Genomic DNA, 15,376 nt, shown 5'->3' on the forward strand with positions numbered 1-15,376 from the left:
ATATTCCAAAAGCCAGCGGTAGACCGGTTGTTGATATCTAAGTAGATCGTCCCAGAAACCAAGTACCAGAAACTAAACCCCCGCCGTGTTAAGAGACCCCCATCGCATAAAAAAACGTACCAAGACCCAACCTCTCGACGCTCCACGCCGTACCCAACGAGTAGGTATAGGTTAACAAACCGTCCCTCAGACGCCAGCAATAGATATTGAGAAACGAAAACACCAATTGCCGCAACCAAATGTAGCATCAGCCAGCTTTCCCTTCCCATCCAAAACCCCCAACAAGAAACCAAACACCAGTTGTCGTAAAGCCCTAAACCGAACCCGTATCTCAAACTCTAAAGCCTAAAGCCATCCAACCCATCCAGGACAAACCCATCCGCCGTCGTGACGGGCATCATGCCGCCCCGATAATCCATCGCACTCTCCACACTGACCAAGTCATCACTTGAGCTCAAGCTGTCCTCACTCAGGCTGTGCGACGAGCCCGCACCCGCGTCCGCGCCAGGCCCAAATTCGCTCAGGTTGAACTGTGATAGGTCCCACGAGTCGGGCGACCACGTCGTTGTGGTATGGTTCGTCGTTGCTGATGTAGGCGTCTCCGTCAGCGATAGTCCCGGGCCGCCGTAGATCGCGTCGTACAAGTTGTGCTGCCCGCCCTCGATAGAGCCGAGCAAAGCCTCCCACTCGGCGGTCGAGACGTCGGATCCCTTCTGGAGCTGTGAGTAGAGCTGGGCTTGGTGTGTTTGGATTGTTGAAAGGTGGGGGCCGCCGCGGGTCTGGGCGGGAGAAGAGGGCGGCTGAGAGTGGGAATCGAGGTGAAGGTAGTCCATCGTGTGGTGTTTTGGGTTTGGCGAGGTTGATAGGCGGAGCATTGCTGCTTGTGCGACGTGGGCTTGGCTGAGGGATAATCGGTGGTCGCGTTGCGAGAGAGGGGCGGTCGGCCGCGGGCTGTCGAAAGATCCTCTTGAACGCGGGGCTAACTGCTCCGCTCGGTGGTGCGGATGCGGCATGGTCATCCTGCGGAGCTTTTCTTGCTGTAATAGGAGGTCGGTTTCGCTCATGCTGGCAGCCAGGTGGCGCCCAAATGCCGTGTGTGTTTTGTGACCGGCGTTGGTCGTAGCCCGTTGCGTTGGGGGAGCAGCGAGACAGGCATCCGGGCTCTGTCTAGGGGGCGTGGGTAGCGATTGCGGTTCGGGCTCATCGACGGCAACCAGCATTGCTGCGATTCTCTTGAGATCATAGCAACCAGGCGCCTTGGCCTTGTCGGCGGCCTTGATCACGTCATTCACAAGCCTCTCATTGTCTTGCAACATCTTGCTGTCCTGCTTGAGGTCCAGCGTTTGGTAGAGCAGAACCATGCCGCAGAGAACAAGCGTGTCCGCCTTGTTGAGGCAGAACGAAAATGACATGCTCCGTTCCTCGAGTAGTTGGATGATCTGGATGATGCGCTTGCTCGACTCGCTAATCGCAATATGCGCAGAAGCCGCCTTCGGCCCCAGGCTAGACGCGACAGCGGGCCGGTAGATAAGAGTACGAGTGTAGTAGTATGCAAGAGCCTAGAGCTATGTTAGTGGTGTGGGGTCATAGACCACAATGGTCCACCACTTACCAGGATTGGTGACCGGCTGCCGGTAATGTCGGTCGATGGCTTGTCTTGCTTGAAGGTGAGTTTGAGGTGAGGAGGTAACTTCTCATACCACTCGTCGAGTTCCGCCCCAAGGGCAGACAGTTGCTGGAGCGAGAGTTCGTGAGAGGTTGCAGAGGGATAGATTTTCTCCAAAACCTTGCCCAAGATCTGGGCTCCTCTGAACAGAGCCAGGGCGTTGGACAGCCGAGTCGCCTCGCCCGGAAGGCTCGGCTGGAATCCTTTTTCGGTGACGTACTCGTCGTCGGTATCCGAGGGAAATTCAGTGTGCACATCTTCTTCTTTTAGGAGCTTGGGCAGACCCAGGATAGCAGCAGAGAAACAATCGAGGGTGTAAAGGGTCCAGAAGACCTTCTTCCGGGTTTCAATGGTGAGCACGCCGAAAGAAAATCGTTTTTGACTCTGGTGCAGGCCAAGCCGGAGCGATAAGCCAACAGCAATACCCTTGTAATGCTGCAACCTCTTATAGTCGGCCCTGATGGTGCAGTATACAAGGGCGAGCAACAGACATTGCAGCGTCACCATGGTGTTGTCCATGAGGACCGCCTCCAAGGATCTTTGCCATTGTTGTTCGCAGGCGGCGATCTGGTCGAGATCGGGCTGCTCGCCGGACAGAGCCGCGATGCCGAAGACCAAATGGAGCTGTGCGAGCTTATGGTTGTTCTTGACCTTCTCCGGATCCGCAACAAATTCCTCGTAAACGCGAAGGAAGGTGGGTTTGTGAAGGACGGGGAACAAAGGCGCCCACTCCTGAAAGTAGACATTGACGCATCTGTCTGAGAACAAGCGTGGCGGTATCCTCATCGTCTGGCCGGACGGCTTCGCTGTGAGAGGGTAACACCCCTGGATGTGCAGGAAAGCCTCTGGATTGAAGTCGGAGCAAGATTTGCCACTCTCCTGCATCTTTCGCTTGAGGGATTCTGAGCATCGTTGGTTAGCAGTTTCCTCTGGATAGGTAGGAAAAGAGACTCGACGAACCAATGAATCCGCGGCCGCTAGAAGCGCCCATAAAGTAAGAGTCCGAGTTCTCAACACCCAGCAGCAGCGGCGAGGCTTGGACTCGGAATGTATCCTCCTTCGCCTGTGGTCCAGAATCCTTCTTTGCGTCGGCAGCCGGTTGGTTTTGGCATTGCTCGCTCTGCACCCGTCGATTGCCGTGCATCCTCGATAGCATGTCGATCTTCTCGTCCTTCTCATCCAACAAGTCCTTCAGTTCCCGGACTTCAGCCTCCAACGCCCGCACGCGCTCCTCCAACGATTCAGTGTAGCCCCTCGGGAAAGCTCGGCGACTGAGTTTGTCGCTGGTGCGGCACTCGAAACCGACATTGGCGCACTGCGAGCAAGTCGGGCGGATCCCATCGCAACGAATCTTCTTGCTGCGGCACCTGTCGCAAGCCTGCGCAATGCGACTTTGCGAGCTGGTGCCCACCTTGATGACTTTCATGGGAAGAATTCCTGGCATTTTGGCGGTTATTTTTATCGCCTTTCCTCCGTTAAGTTTATTGCATTCGCAAGTTCGGATGTCGTCTGGACTGAAGGTCGGATGTAGTACGAATAGTACAGAAGAAACCTGGGCTGGCTGGCGTCGTTGTCGAAACGTGGACGCAAATCGGACGGCGAAGTGATGAGAATCGCAGCAACCAGCCTCAGTGGTGCTTACGCCCCTGGAAATTCGCAACGGAAGCGTCAACCATGTATGGAACGGCAATTTTGTAGCGTGGGACAAATTATCAATTTCGAGAAACAGAAATAAATCCCAACAACGTGAAGGTGAGTGACTTGGAGGGCGGGGCCAGTGGGTTTTAATGGTTGGCAGGCACCTGCAGGGAATGAGGGAAAAATGACTGACAACCCCCAGCACAATGGCAGGCTCTTACAGCGCCGGCCCACGCGGAGCCTGCAGAGAAGATGTGGAGGGAGATTGGCAATTGAAGCAGGGGTAACCTGGAAGTCTTGGTTATTGTGGGGGTGTCCATGGCACCATTGGCTGACGTCGTGAATGACCAACCCTGTCAAGCCCGACTCCCCCCATCGGGTCATGGCAAGGGGAATCTGGGGAGAGCAGGGGTCTCGCATTGGCAGTCTGGCAGCCACTTCCTCTTGGGCAGTCTTTTTCCCTCCAGCTGCCTCCGTTTCATCTCGCCACATGCCGCATGTGAACGCCGAAACATCGAGAAGATGCCTTTAAAACAACACGCTGTACGGTCATCCTCCGCCACTAACTAGTAACGCCGTGGCGACGCCGGTGGGTGCTTGCGCAAACTGTATATTTCGCAGATTAGAAGTACCTTCGGCCCCCAGCTCCGGACACATTGTTAGCCCCGCCTTTTGCACCGACACCAAAAACCATTTCTCGGCCATGCCATGCGCCAGTTAGAAAAGAATCGGGAAAATATTGCATCATGGAGCCCAGAGTCTCAACGAAAGTCTTGACAGTTGATGCTACGCTTGCCGTCAGCCCAGGATTGACAGTCCAAAAAAAGGCGCCCAATCCATGGTACGCCACGACGATCCCTCTGGCTGGTATCCAGTCTTGCCAGTCTCCCAGAATTTGGAAGAGGCATATGCCGGAACGACTTGGCAATGTTCAGGTGCTGTGCAGCGGGACTGCACCTACTATTTTACATCAAGTACAGTTGCAACCAAACGAGCAACGAGGATGATCCGAAACCAGAAGCCGAAGCCTGCTGGGTAACAACCTCTTCAGAGTGGTACCCTTACCTTTCCTTGTTGCCGCGCGTATTCATATCAACAAGTAATAAAGCTGAACATGCCCCCTATCCATGTTTTATGATTCGGGGAGTTTCTCATGTTGAAACCAAACCAAACCCACTCATCCTGGCGGCCACCAAGTTTATGTCAAAAAGACCTGTGGCCCCAGCTGCCGAGCATCACATCCTGGTCAAGAAGTGAGGGCTGGCCCTGGAGGAGCGGTCAGGAGTGTTTCCAACTCCCATTGATGCCGCGGATATCGTTCTGCGTGATGAACCCACGCAGTTGGCTGCTTGGTTCTTCGTCCCGACTTTTCCCATCGCAAGGAGAGTTGCATCTCTGGGGTGCATGAACATCGACTCATAGTTTTCAGGTTCCGGTTCGGGAGACCCCAACTTCCCCGCATTCTTGGTAAAGCGGCGGGAGTGGAGAGGTGACCAACGAGCCAAGCAACCCAAGCACTTCGAGAGGTGAGCTCCGGCAAAATGGGTCCCATCTCATCAATCGCGGGCAATGGATATTGTTTGCAATATCTCGAGGAACACAAGGACTGTTAATGAGCATCATGGAGCCCGATATTCCAGCCAAACCCCAGTTATACCATCACCGGAACTCGTCCTGAAAAAATAACGGTATTCAACACGAAATATGCATATACTTGACGAATACCTAACCAGGCTTGTCCTGCGAGTAACTAACTGCCGGCGAGACAGCCTTGAAAGATGCAGGAAGGCATCCGAAAGCCAAGCCAACTTCTAACTCTGTATAGTTAACTTCCATTCCTTCCTCGCCGTCCGCCATTTGCCATGGTCTCATCTCGCCCCCGAGCCGTATGATGATGCTCGAGAGGCGAGATCGAGGCAGCGCAAACTTGTCTCACCTGTCTCACCCGCTGGCAGCCATCAACTGAAATCGTCGGGCTCATTGGACGCCTCGTCGCCCGCCAGGCCCGATTCGGTAGCTTCCGTCAGTCCGAGATAAGCCACCACGTTTTCGTCAGCCAGCAGCGCATTTTTCTGCAGCACAACCCTCGTTAGCGCTCTAAACCCGATTTGTATGGTGTCTCGTGTATCTCATGCAGATCCTCGTGGTGCTCCGCAACCAAACGATGCGTTTGTGTGGTACTCACCTCGCCCTCGAGACCTTCGATCGCGTCTTCGAGAATCTTCGTCTCGATCTCGCGCAGGACCGTCGCCGTCCTGACGCAATCCTCCCTCCGCTGCTGGACAGCGGGATCAGCAGCACCACCAGTAGCAGCAGCAGCAACGGCCGCATCAGGAACGGTGCTCGACACCAACCGCTCGAGTTGCGCCTGCAGGGCCCCCTGGACGACGGTCACCACCCGCAGCCTCAGCACGGCGGCGAGCGGGTGTGTCCGGACTAGCGCCTCGAAATCGCCCGTCCGATCCGTGACATCCTCCTCCTGCCAGAACACGCGCAGCTGCCGCGCCCCGTCCGTCTGCTGCAGCACGCGGAACTCGAGACCATCCTCCTCGTTGACGCACATCAGGTGCGCGAAGGGGCTCGTCCACCCGACGGGGCCTTTCGCGGAGTTGCTGTTGCCGCCTTCTTCCTCTGCTTCTTTTGCTTTGTCCCTCCCCTGCCGTGCCACGTGGATTTTGGGCGCCTCGCCGAAGGCGACAAGCTTCGCCTTGGCAAGCGGGTCGTCAGGGAATGGGTTCAGGGGCAGGACTAGGCTCTCAGCTGACGAGGCCGGGTCGATGAAGCCGTAGCTGAAGAGCATCTCTGCGGCGGACTTGGCGTCCCCGTAGCTGATGGTAATTTCGTCGTCCTTTGAAATGCCGACTCCAGGCCGGGGGAGGAGGACCACCTCGTCCTTAGTGTTCTCGTCGTAATAAGCAGAGGGGGTCGCCGAGTGGTTGATCATGTCGATGCAGGGGACCATGGACTCGCCGGATGTCGGCAGCTCCAAGCATCGGGAGCGGTACAGCGCGTCGAGGCGGATCCAATCCGTAAACGAGACCGGGACGCCCTCCATCCAGAGCAGGTCGTTCCAGGCGATGATGTCAGAAGACTTCTCCCTGACGAGGTCAAACTCGGCATCGAGGGCTGATATCTTGGCATCGACGGCAGCTTCAAGAGAGGTGCCTCGGAGTAATAGCCTCTCATCCTCGGTCCATAGCGTAGGTACCAGGACCGTCTCTGGTAGGAACTTAAGATACTCGGTCCAAGGGTTTGATAACCCGACGTTGGCATGGCTAGGTCGGGAACCAAGCACCATTTGGACGAGGAGGAACAGTAGCACATCGGCACGTGTAGACTAGATGTGTGTTAGTATCGGCTCGCCAGTGGGGACGGCTTTGGGGTTTGTTACGCGATGGCCGATAGCATCGAGGAGCAGTCTGAAGCCTTTATCCTCCTTAGCGTACTCCTCCACAGCCGCGGCGTTCAAGACCAGCCCGTGTGGCACGGTAATTAAAGCTGAGGTATCGTTTGCCTGACTCGTAGCTTTTAGGTCTTCATCGCTGACGACACCATACCCCTTATCCTCAGTATTGATGACCTTGATATTGTGGAATGAGACATCGTTGAGGTGAGCCCAAGCCGGGAGGCTCTGAATTGATAGTGTTGGCCGATACATAAGAACCTAGGGAGTTGAATAAAGTGGGATACAATAGGTTATTGTTCGAATTGAGTACGAAGGCGCGTACCCGACCTTAGCTCTTGGGCAGTCATCCAAAGTGCTCAGATGGAGACTGCATATGCATTTGAGATATGCGCCACCAACACAGATAAAAGCCGGAGGTGCTGGTGACGAGACGGACCGTTCAGCCTACAATCTTGCAAAGATTACATCCAGTAACATCAATTATATACACAATAAATTGAGGTTCAATTGACGGAAATATCACAGACCTTGGCTCTCTAAGTCCTTCTGGTTTGTCTGTAGAATCGAGGTCTTGTTGAAAGGTAGCAGCTTGACTTGCCCCTCCTACATTCCTTATCACCGACTTTCAACCTCTTATCGGAGGCGGGGCACATATTTTCGAACCGGGCGATTGCGGCCATCTTCCTTCTTTCTGAATGCGCCCTTTTGACCTACACTCTCTAAGTCATTGCAAATAGATTCTCACCAAGATGCCTCGCGATCCTTTGATTGGTCTAGTTGGCAAGCCCAGCGCGGGCAAATCGAGCACGCTCAACTCGCTCACAGATGCCTCTTCCAAAGTCGGTGGGTAGAACCAAGCCATCTTCTACGTGCCCCTGAAGCGCGGTCCATATCGATTCGAGGACCTCTAGGTTGCTGATATGGGCTCCTGCGCAGGAAACTTCCCGTACGCCACGACCCACACCATTCCCGGCCTACCCACCCCCCCTCATACTCTCAATCGCTAACCCTTCACCCTCCTCCCCCCTCCAACAGATTCACCACCATCGACCCGCAACGCGCCATCGGCTACCTCCAGATCGACTGCGCGTGCGCGCGGCACGGCGTATCGGACCGGTGCCGGCCCAACTACGGGGCGTGCGTGGACGGGCGGCGCAGCGTGCCGATCGAGCTGCTGGACGTGGCGGGCTTGGTGCCCGGGGCGCACCAGGGCAAGGGGCTGGGCAACAAGTTTCTGGACGACCTGCGGCACGCCGACGCGCTGATCCACGTCGTCGACGTGTCCGGCACCACCGACGCCGAGGGCAAGAATACGCGCGGCTACGACCCTAGCGTCGACATCGCGTGGCTGCGGAGCGAGATCGTCGCCTGGATCAGGGGCAACTTGATGGAGAAGTGGGGGTCCATCAAGAGGCGCCATATTGCCGTCAAGGCTACCGCCGTCGAGACGCTGCAGAACCAGTTCAGCGGGTACGGGAGTACGTCGTCGGTGGTGGCGCGCACGCTGGATAAGCTGGGGCTGAAGGAGCCGTTGGAGGAGTGGAGCAGTGCGTTCCCTTACTGACCCTCTCGGGGGAAGGGTGTGTGAACTGACACGCGATTTCTGTTTTCAGACGAAACGATTGATCGAGTGGTTAACGCATTTACCGACGAAAAGTTCCCGACGGTCATTGCGCTCAACAAGATCGACCACCCCGACGCCGACAAAAACATCGCCAAGATCGCAAAGATGCAGGACCCCAACACGATTGTGCTCTGCTCAGCGGTATCAGAAATCTTCCTCCGGAAGCTAGCTAAGCAGGGGTATATCAAGTACACAGAAGGCAGCGAGTTCGTCGACACGAGGGAAGACCTAATAGCAGACGGCGACCCGGACGGCGGGGGCTTAAAAGAGCTGGACGAGAAGAACCGGAATAGGATAGAGAACCTCAAAGATATGGTACTCTACAGGTTCGGATCTACAGGGGTAGTCCAGGTGTTGTCCAAAGCGGCCGAGATATTAGGGCTGGTACCGGTGTATCCTGTCAGGAATACCGGGACGTTTGGATCCGGGTCCGGCGAGTCGAAGCAGGTGTTCAGGGATTGCGTTCTAGTGAAGAAGGGTTCAACGGTGGCAGACGTGGCTAGAAAGATCATGGGGGATGCCCCTATTGCGTACATCGAGGGTGTTGGTGGGACCCGGGTCGCCGACGACCAAATAGTGGCGGTAGGGAAAAACGATGTGAGTCTCAAGGCGCGCTGTGTGGCATTTAAGGTTATTGCTAACTTTGGGAAGATATTGTCATTTAGGGTAGGGAAATAAACCGCTGACGGCGGCATAAATCCCCCTTACTTGTTCATTATATACCGATTGGAAGTGGCAACCAGCTCGACCTCGACTACCTCCCTATATGAAACGGCAGTTACGTTTCGCCGTCCAGGCACGAGATATTGAGTCGGGCGCTATGTCGGCGCAGGGCACTTCTGGTACAGGGCCGCGCCACTGCTGGACTGGGTAACGACAAATCGGGTGGCCCCTAAATAACGTCTTTCATGTATTAGTATCTAGGACGTAATCTTGAGTCTCACTTACAGCTAGTAGATCTTAAAGGAGAGCTTGTAGTTTATCTAGACCTTTAATACATTGTAGGAGTTCAGCCGCACCGACTCCTCTAGTGATGTGATACATAGCGAATCATACAACCCACCAGTTCTCCCACCATCGATTCCTCACAGAGACGCATGCAGCTTTGCCACCACCACCGGCAAGTCCGCGATCTCCACCGCCTGCTTCACCCCCAGCCTGCGGCACTGCACCTCCACTCTCCGCGCGGCGCGCCACTCCCTCCCCAGCAACACAATGACCGGAAACCCAATCAGATCCGCATCCGCCATCTTCCACGGCAACGACTTCGCCCGATCATCCAGCACCACATCCACCAACCGCCTCTCCGGTCCCACAATCCCCTCAATCTGCTGATACACCTGCACCGCATCACCCTCATCGGCGTCCTTCCCAGGGATGACGACGCACGAGTACGGCGCGATCGCCGCCGGCCAGTTCAGGCCCGTCTGGTCGGCCAGGTGCTCCGCCGCCGCCCCGATGATGCGCGAGATTCCGATCCCGTAGCACCCCATCTGCAAGGGCGTCGGTTGGGTGGCGGGGGGGATGGTCGCCATTGCGTGGAGCGGTTGCGAGTACCGCGTGCCGAGGAAGAAGGTGTGGCCGAGCTCCATGGCTCGCGACACTTGGAGGTGGCCGGAGGAGCACTGGTTGCATTTGTCGCCCGTGCGGAGGCGGAGGAGGTTGAGGGAGGAGTTGCCGTTACTTTGGAGAGGAGGGGAGTTGCGGAGTGGGGTTGTTGGGGGGTTCAGGGTTGAGGGCCAGCTGGAATGGGTTGGTGTAGGGCCGCTGAGGCTGCTGGCTAGTGAGGAGGGGAGACGGCCGTCGACGACGTTGATGATCTCGGTTGCTGTTCTTGTCTCGGCGGCTACCGCGGCCGACCAGAAGGGGAGGGCGTCCTCGACCGCTGTGTCGAGGTCGGGCACAATGTATTTCACCTCGGACAGGTTGATGTCTTGATCGGTGTACTCGCGCGCTTCTCCGCCGTCCAACGGTCGGGTCCACTTGGGGTACCAGACATTGACAAGCTTGGTCCGGTCCTTGGTGATGCCCCGCCAGATCTCGAAGGGGCTATCGGTGGCGACCTCGTCGGATATGGCCGTGTTGGCTACCTCCTCGTTGACTACATAGTTACAGCTGCTGCAGCTGATGACGCGGTCCTCCCCAAGCGGAGTGGGGAGGTGATATTCGTGGCTCAGGTCGCCTCCCATATCACCAGAGCTGGCTTTGGCGGATAAGACGGGCAGTTTCATATCGGAAAATATTTGGTTGTAGGCCGCACGTACGTCGTTATACGTTTCGAGGGCTGAATCGACACTGCTGTCGAAGGTGTACAAGTCCTTCATGATGAACTCTCTCCCACGTAGGAGACCGTGGCGTGGACGGAATTCATCACGGTACTTGCGCGTGATCTGGTACAGCCGGAGCGGAAGCTCCTTGTAGGACTTCACCGACCGGGCCGCGAGAGTGGTAATTTCCTCCTCATGCGTCGGGGCGAGCAGATAAGGCACGTCCCTGCGGTCAGAAAAACGAAAGAGCTATGCAAACCAACCATACTCAGCATCACCGACTTATGATACAACATCGCAAGGAACATGTGAACTTGGGCACGAACCTCGGACGCAACGTTGTCCAAGCGACCACTCTTTTCCCACAGAGATTCTGCCGATATGGAAGATAGTGAAACCCTAGAGGCAGCTTTCACCCATAGCATGAGGAACGTGTAAGCCAGGGGTTCTACGGGGTATCATCGGATGGGGAGCGCTGAGGACTCACCCAGCAGCTCCTCCATGCGGCTCGCAACTAGCCGCTCTACCTTGTCCTGTACCCGATTCCCTAGCGGGAGCATATGGAACATGCCTGCATTTGATTGACGTAGGAAGCCGGCGCGGATCAGCTTTGCGTGAGCATCTTCAACTCCCGAGGCTGCGATTCCGCCGCTTGGAAACCACACCCTCGAGAGGCGGGCCACTGCTGGCGGAATCATATTCCAAGCCTCAAGCTACAAGGCTCAACTACCCAGACATGCACACTCTTAAAGGTGCAGCTAACAGGTCGATGTGTCCGCCAGAAACATGGAGTACCGAAAATGTGAATGAATTTGTTGTTTCTTGATGAGCCCGGACTTTTGAACCATCAGTGGGGCCGAGTTTGAGTTTAACGCTGCGTTAGCACGAGGGTGGGCCCCCACCTAGCTGCAGGGGTCTCGACTTTTTTAAACTTTTTTTTTCTTTGCTCTTTTGACAGTCCTAGAAAACAACCGGCAGCAGCAGCAGCCGCAATTGTCGCAATGGGTGTCAAACGGACAAAAGAGAAGAAAAATGCCGACAAGCCGAGCTTCGACAAGACGGCGCTCGCTCAGCTGACCAGCCAAATCGACAAGTCCCTCGCCAATTCCGAGAAGGAGCGTCCTCCGAAGCGAAAGAGACAGCGCGAAACCGACGAGGGGCATGAGCCCAAGAGACACCAGACCGATCCTTCCGATTCCAAACCGCAGGGGGATATCAGTGGCGGGAAGCAAAAGAAGCAGACAAATGCTCTTTTAGACGAGATTTTGGCGTTGGGAGGGAATGAAGACGACCTGGAGCTGGTAGCCAATGTTGATTCTGGCGATGAAGGCGGCGATGCCCCTCGCCCTAAAGTCTTGTCAGAACCGGGTCTGGACAAATCTTTAAGGGACGAGCTGGCTCAATTTGCATCCACCCTTGGCTTCAGCAAATTCCAGGCTGAGGATCCGGCGACTGATGAAGAGTTGGAGGCCACTGGAGAGGAAGATGGCGCTGAGGAAGAAGAGCCCAGCAGCGAGAGCGACGACGATGACGACGACGACGACGAGGAGGAGGAAGAGGAGGAGGAGAAGAAGGAGGTTGTGGAGAAGGAGATCACCAAGACCGTGACACAGCCGCAGGAATCCCGGCAAGGAAAGCAGGCTGGGAAGTTGGTGAGTAAGCAGTTTCGCACCGTCCAACACTGCTAGAGCCGCGGATCGCGTCTAATGTGGCATAGATATTCGAACCTCGCTCTGACTGGCATGGACTCTCTCTCGACGGTCTATCTTCAGGGGGGGCAAGCGATAGCAAACCGCATCCGGCTTCCATTTCGAACCTGAAGGCATACGCGGAGAAGTTGTTGGAAGAAGATTCGTCCGCTTACCACTCGAAACGGTCATCCAGCTCGACGCAGAAGTTCATGTCCACGATCATGTCGTCCGGTACCCTGTCGGACAAGGTCTCAGCCTTGACTCTTTCAATTCAGGAGTCGCCACTCCACAACCGAAAGGGGTTTGAGAGCTTGATAACTTTGGCAGGAAAAAGAAGCCGTGGTCAAGCGATTGCTGCTTTAGGAGCCCTGGTCGACTTGCTGGGGAACGGGACGGTGCTTCCCGATAACCGCCGTCTCTATCCTTTCAACGCTCAGCCCGCACTGGTTGGGGCTGTAAACGAGAAACCCGGCCCGCCCTGGACAGAAGGACACAAACTTCCAGGAAAGTTGACGCCCCCCCATCTGATGATGTGGGCGTACGAGGACTGGCTCAAAGGTGCCTACTTCCGCATCATTCAGCTGCTGGAGAACTGGTGCGCCGACGAGATCGAGTACTCGAGGTCGAGAGCGCTCGATTTCGTGTTTGGATTGCTCAAGAGCAAGCCGGAGCAAGAGGCCAATCTGCTGCGGCTTCTGGTGAACAAGCTCGGCGATCGGGAACGGAAGATCGCTTCAAGGGCTTCGTATCTCATCCTACAGCTGCTCAACATGCACCCAGGGATGAAAACGATTGTCATTGGCACCGTGGAACAGGAACTGTTGCTGAAGCCTGGGCAGAGCCTCCGCACAAAATACACCGCCATCACTACTCTCAATCAAACAATCCTCAACACAAAGGAGCCGGCTGTTGCTGACACGCTGCTGCGCATCTACTTTGAGATGTTTGTCGCTCTGTTGAAGACTGGCTCCTTGGGCGAGGTCGAGGCCCACAACGACAACAAAAAAACAGGGCGCTCCCGGAAAAGGGCAAAGAAGAAGGGGGGGCCTAGTCCGGCAACTCCGATGAACGAGCAGGAAACGGCTCAGAAGCTTGTTTCATCCTTGCTGACCGGTGTCAACCGGGCAATCCCTTTTGCTACCGCCGAGGATTCGACATTGGAGAAGCATCTGGACACGCTGTTCAGGATCACGCATTCATCTAATTTCAACACCAGCGTGCAAGCGTTGATGCTCATCCAGCAACTCGCTACCTCGAAACAGCTCGCCGTAGACAGATTCTACCGAACCCTGTACGAGTCACTCCTGGACCCCAGGCTCATCACATCGTCAAAACATGCGCTGTACCTCAATCTCCTGTTCCGGGCTTTGAAGAACGATGTCGACGTCCGCCGGGTCAAGGCGTTTGTGAAGAGGTTGATCCAGGTGCTGAGCCTGCATCAGCCGTCCTTTGCGTGTGGCATCCTGTTCCTCATCTTCGAATTGCGAACAACGTTCCCTGACCTGCACACTTTGTTGGATGAGCCGGAAGATAACGAAGACGACGGGGAGGAAGTTTACCGCGACGTTCGGGAGGACGCCGAGGAGGAGGGTGCTTCACAGGGCCCGACTGAATCGGGCACTCAACGTACAGAGGCCTATGACGGGCGAAAGCGCAACCCCGAGCACAGCAACGCACACCGTAGCTGCCTTTGGGAATTGGTACGTTATTGGATTAGGCTGAAGGGTGATGATAGACCTGTTGACTGACCGAGTACAGATACCCTTCCTTAGCCACTTCCATCCTTCGGTGTCCGTATTTGCGGGGAACCTAATCACTCGACAAAAGGCGCTGCCTCGGCCCGACCTGGCCAACCACACCTTGATGCACTTCCTAGACAAGTTTGTCTACCGCAACCCCAAGGCGGAGGAATCCAAGCGTGGCGGCTCAATCATGCAGCCGATCCTCGCTTCTGGAGGCGCGTCGCACATTGTGGCATCAAGCAAAGCCAACGCCAGGCAGCAACCGGTCGTCAACTCTTCGTCGTTCTGGAATCTCAAGCTTGACCAAGTCTCTGCCGAGGACGTGTTCTTCCACGAGTACTTTGCCCGGGTCAACAAGCCTAGGGAAGCCTCCCGCGCCAAGAAGGCGGCGGACGGCCAGGCTGGGTCGGACGACGAAGCCGAGGGAGAGGAGGAGATCTGGGATGCGCTTGTCAATTCTAAGCCGGAGATCGAGGGCGCGGACGCCGACGAAGATTCCGACATGGACGTGGCCGAATTCGATTACTCGGACGACGAGATGGAAGTCGATGGTCTTGACGCTGACGACAAGATGTCAGACTCGGAAGGCGAGGATGGTTTCGAGGGTATATTTGACGACTCCGAGGACGAAGCCGACATGAGCGAGGAAGAGGATGAGGCCGAATCTGGGGACGAGGTGGAGGAAGAAGCCGCGGCTGAGCCTTCTCGAGCCAAGCCGGAAGGGTAGGCTCAACCGGAAGGAGATGAAGAGCCTGCCTACATTCGCATCGGCCGATGACTACGCGGAGATGCTGGCGGCAGAAGACGGTTTGGATGGTTAAAGGAACCATCAAGCAGTGGGGTCTTATAATGAATAGTAATCGTCATCTATTCGGCCACCCATACCCAAGACAAACCAAGCCTTACCTTCCCTACGTATCAAACCACTTCAACTCATCATCCCTCGTGAAAATCGCCCAGAACGTATGCCCTCCCCCCTCCCCCTTCAGATCCTCCGTATCTAAAAAACAACAAAACCCACCACCCGTCAGCCAATCAATCCAAACACACACACACACCCAAACACACAAGAATCACAAAATCAGGGAGGGACACGCACGAATACAATGCAACTTGGCCTCATCCTCCGGCCCCGCCGTGAACGCCCGGAAGTGGATGTACGCGGGCCCTTCGTCGGGCAGCGCCGGGATGCGCACCTTGCCGAACAGGTGGTGCCCGTAGGCCGAGGCCGCCGCGCGCACCAGGCAGAAGTCGTCGGCGCTGAAGCCCGCGAGCTCGGCGTCGCTGAGGTGGGTGGCGGCGGCGAAGTATTCGGGTTCGTGTTCTGGTTGAGAGGCGGGGG

At 56.0% G+C, this 15,376-nt stretch overlaps 5 protein-coding genes across 5 annotated transcripts; 2 read left to right on the forward strand and 3 right to left on the reverse strand.

The window, feature by feature from the left end:
* Positions 1-338: 338 nt before the first annotated feature.
* On the reverse strand, positions 339-3,110 carry CHGG_00728 (uncharacterized protein; the record flags this gene model as incomplete). Its single annotated transcript, XM_001219948.1, has 3 exons — positions 339-1,559; positions 1,613-2,568; positions 2,627-3,110. 3 exons carry the CDS (start codon positions 3,108-3,110, stop codon positions 339-341), a joined length of 2,661 nt encoding a protein of 886 aa, XP_001219949.1.
* A 2,152-nt stretch (positions 3,111-5,262) lies between these two features.
* On the reverse strand, positions 5,263-6,962 carry CHGG_00729 (uncharacterized protein; the record flags this gene model as incomplete). Its single annotated transcript, XM_001219949.1, has 3 exons — positions 5,263-5,376; positions 5,490-6,641; positions 6,696-6,962. 3 exons carry the CDS (start codon positions 6,960-6,962, stop codon positions 5,263-5,265), a joined length of 1,533 nt encoding a protein of 510 aa, XP_001219950.1.
* Positions 6,963-7,459: 497 nt separating this feature from the next.
* CHGG_00730 (uncharacterized protein) lies at positions 7,460-9,012 on the forward strand (the record flags this gene model as incomplete). Its single annotated transcript, XM_001219950.1, has 4 exons — positions 7,460-7,557; positions 7,746-8,257; positions 8,324-8,931; positions 8,986-9,012. The coding sequence occupies 4 exons, from the start codon at positions 7,460-7,462 to the stop codon at positions 9,010-9,012; spliced, it is 1,245 nt and encodes a 414-aa protein (XP_001219951.1).
* A 407-nt stretch (positions 9,013-9,419) lies between these two features.
* On the reverse strand, positions 9,420-11,299 carry CHGG_00731 (uncharacterized protein; the record flags this gene model as incomplete). Its single annotated transcript, XM_001219951.1, has 3 exons — positions 9,420-10,850; positions 10,928-10,974; positions 11,089-11,299. 3 exons carry the CDS (start codon positions 11,297-11,299, stop codon positions 9,420-9,422), a joined length of 1,689 nt encoding a protein of 562 aa, XP_001219952.1.
* Positions 11,300-11,602: 303 nt separating this feature from the next.
* Positions 11,603-14,761, forward strand: CHGG_00732 (uncharacterized protein; the record flags this gene model as incomplete). The annotated part of the gene is made up of 3 exons (XM_001219952.1): positions 11,603-12,257; positions 12,374-13,992; positions 14,051-14,761. The coding sequence occupies 3 exons, from the start codon at positions 11,603-11,605 to the stop codon at positions 14,759-14,761; spliced, it is 2,985 nt and encodes a 994-aa protein (XP_001219953.1).
* Positions 14,762-15,376: the final 615 nt, after the last annotated feature.

This window comes from Chaetomium globosum, genomic scaffold, assembly GCF_000143365.1.
Source record: "Chaetomium globosum CBS 148.51 scaffold_1 genomic scaffold, whole genome shotgun sequence".
Taxonomy (NCBI): domain Eukaryota; kingdom Fungi; phylum Ascomycota; class Sordariomycetes; order Sordariales; family Chaetomiaceae; genus Chaetomium; species Chaetomium globosum.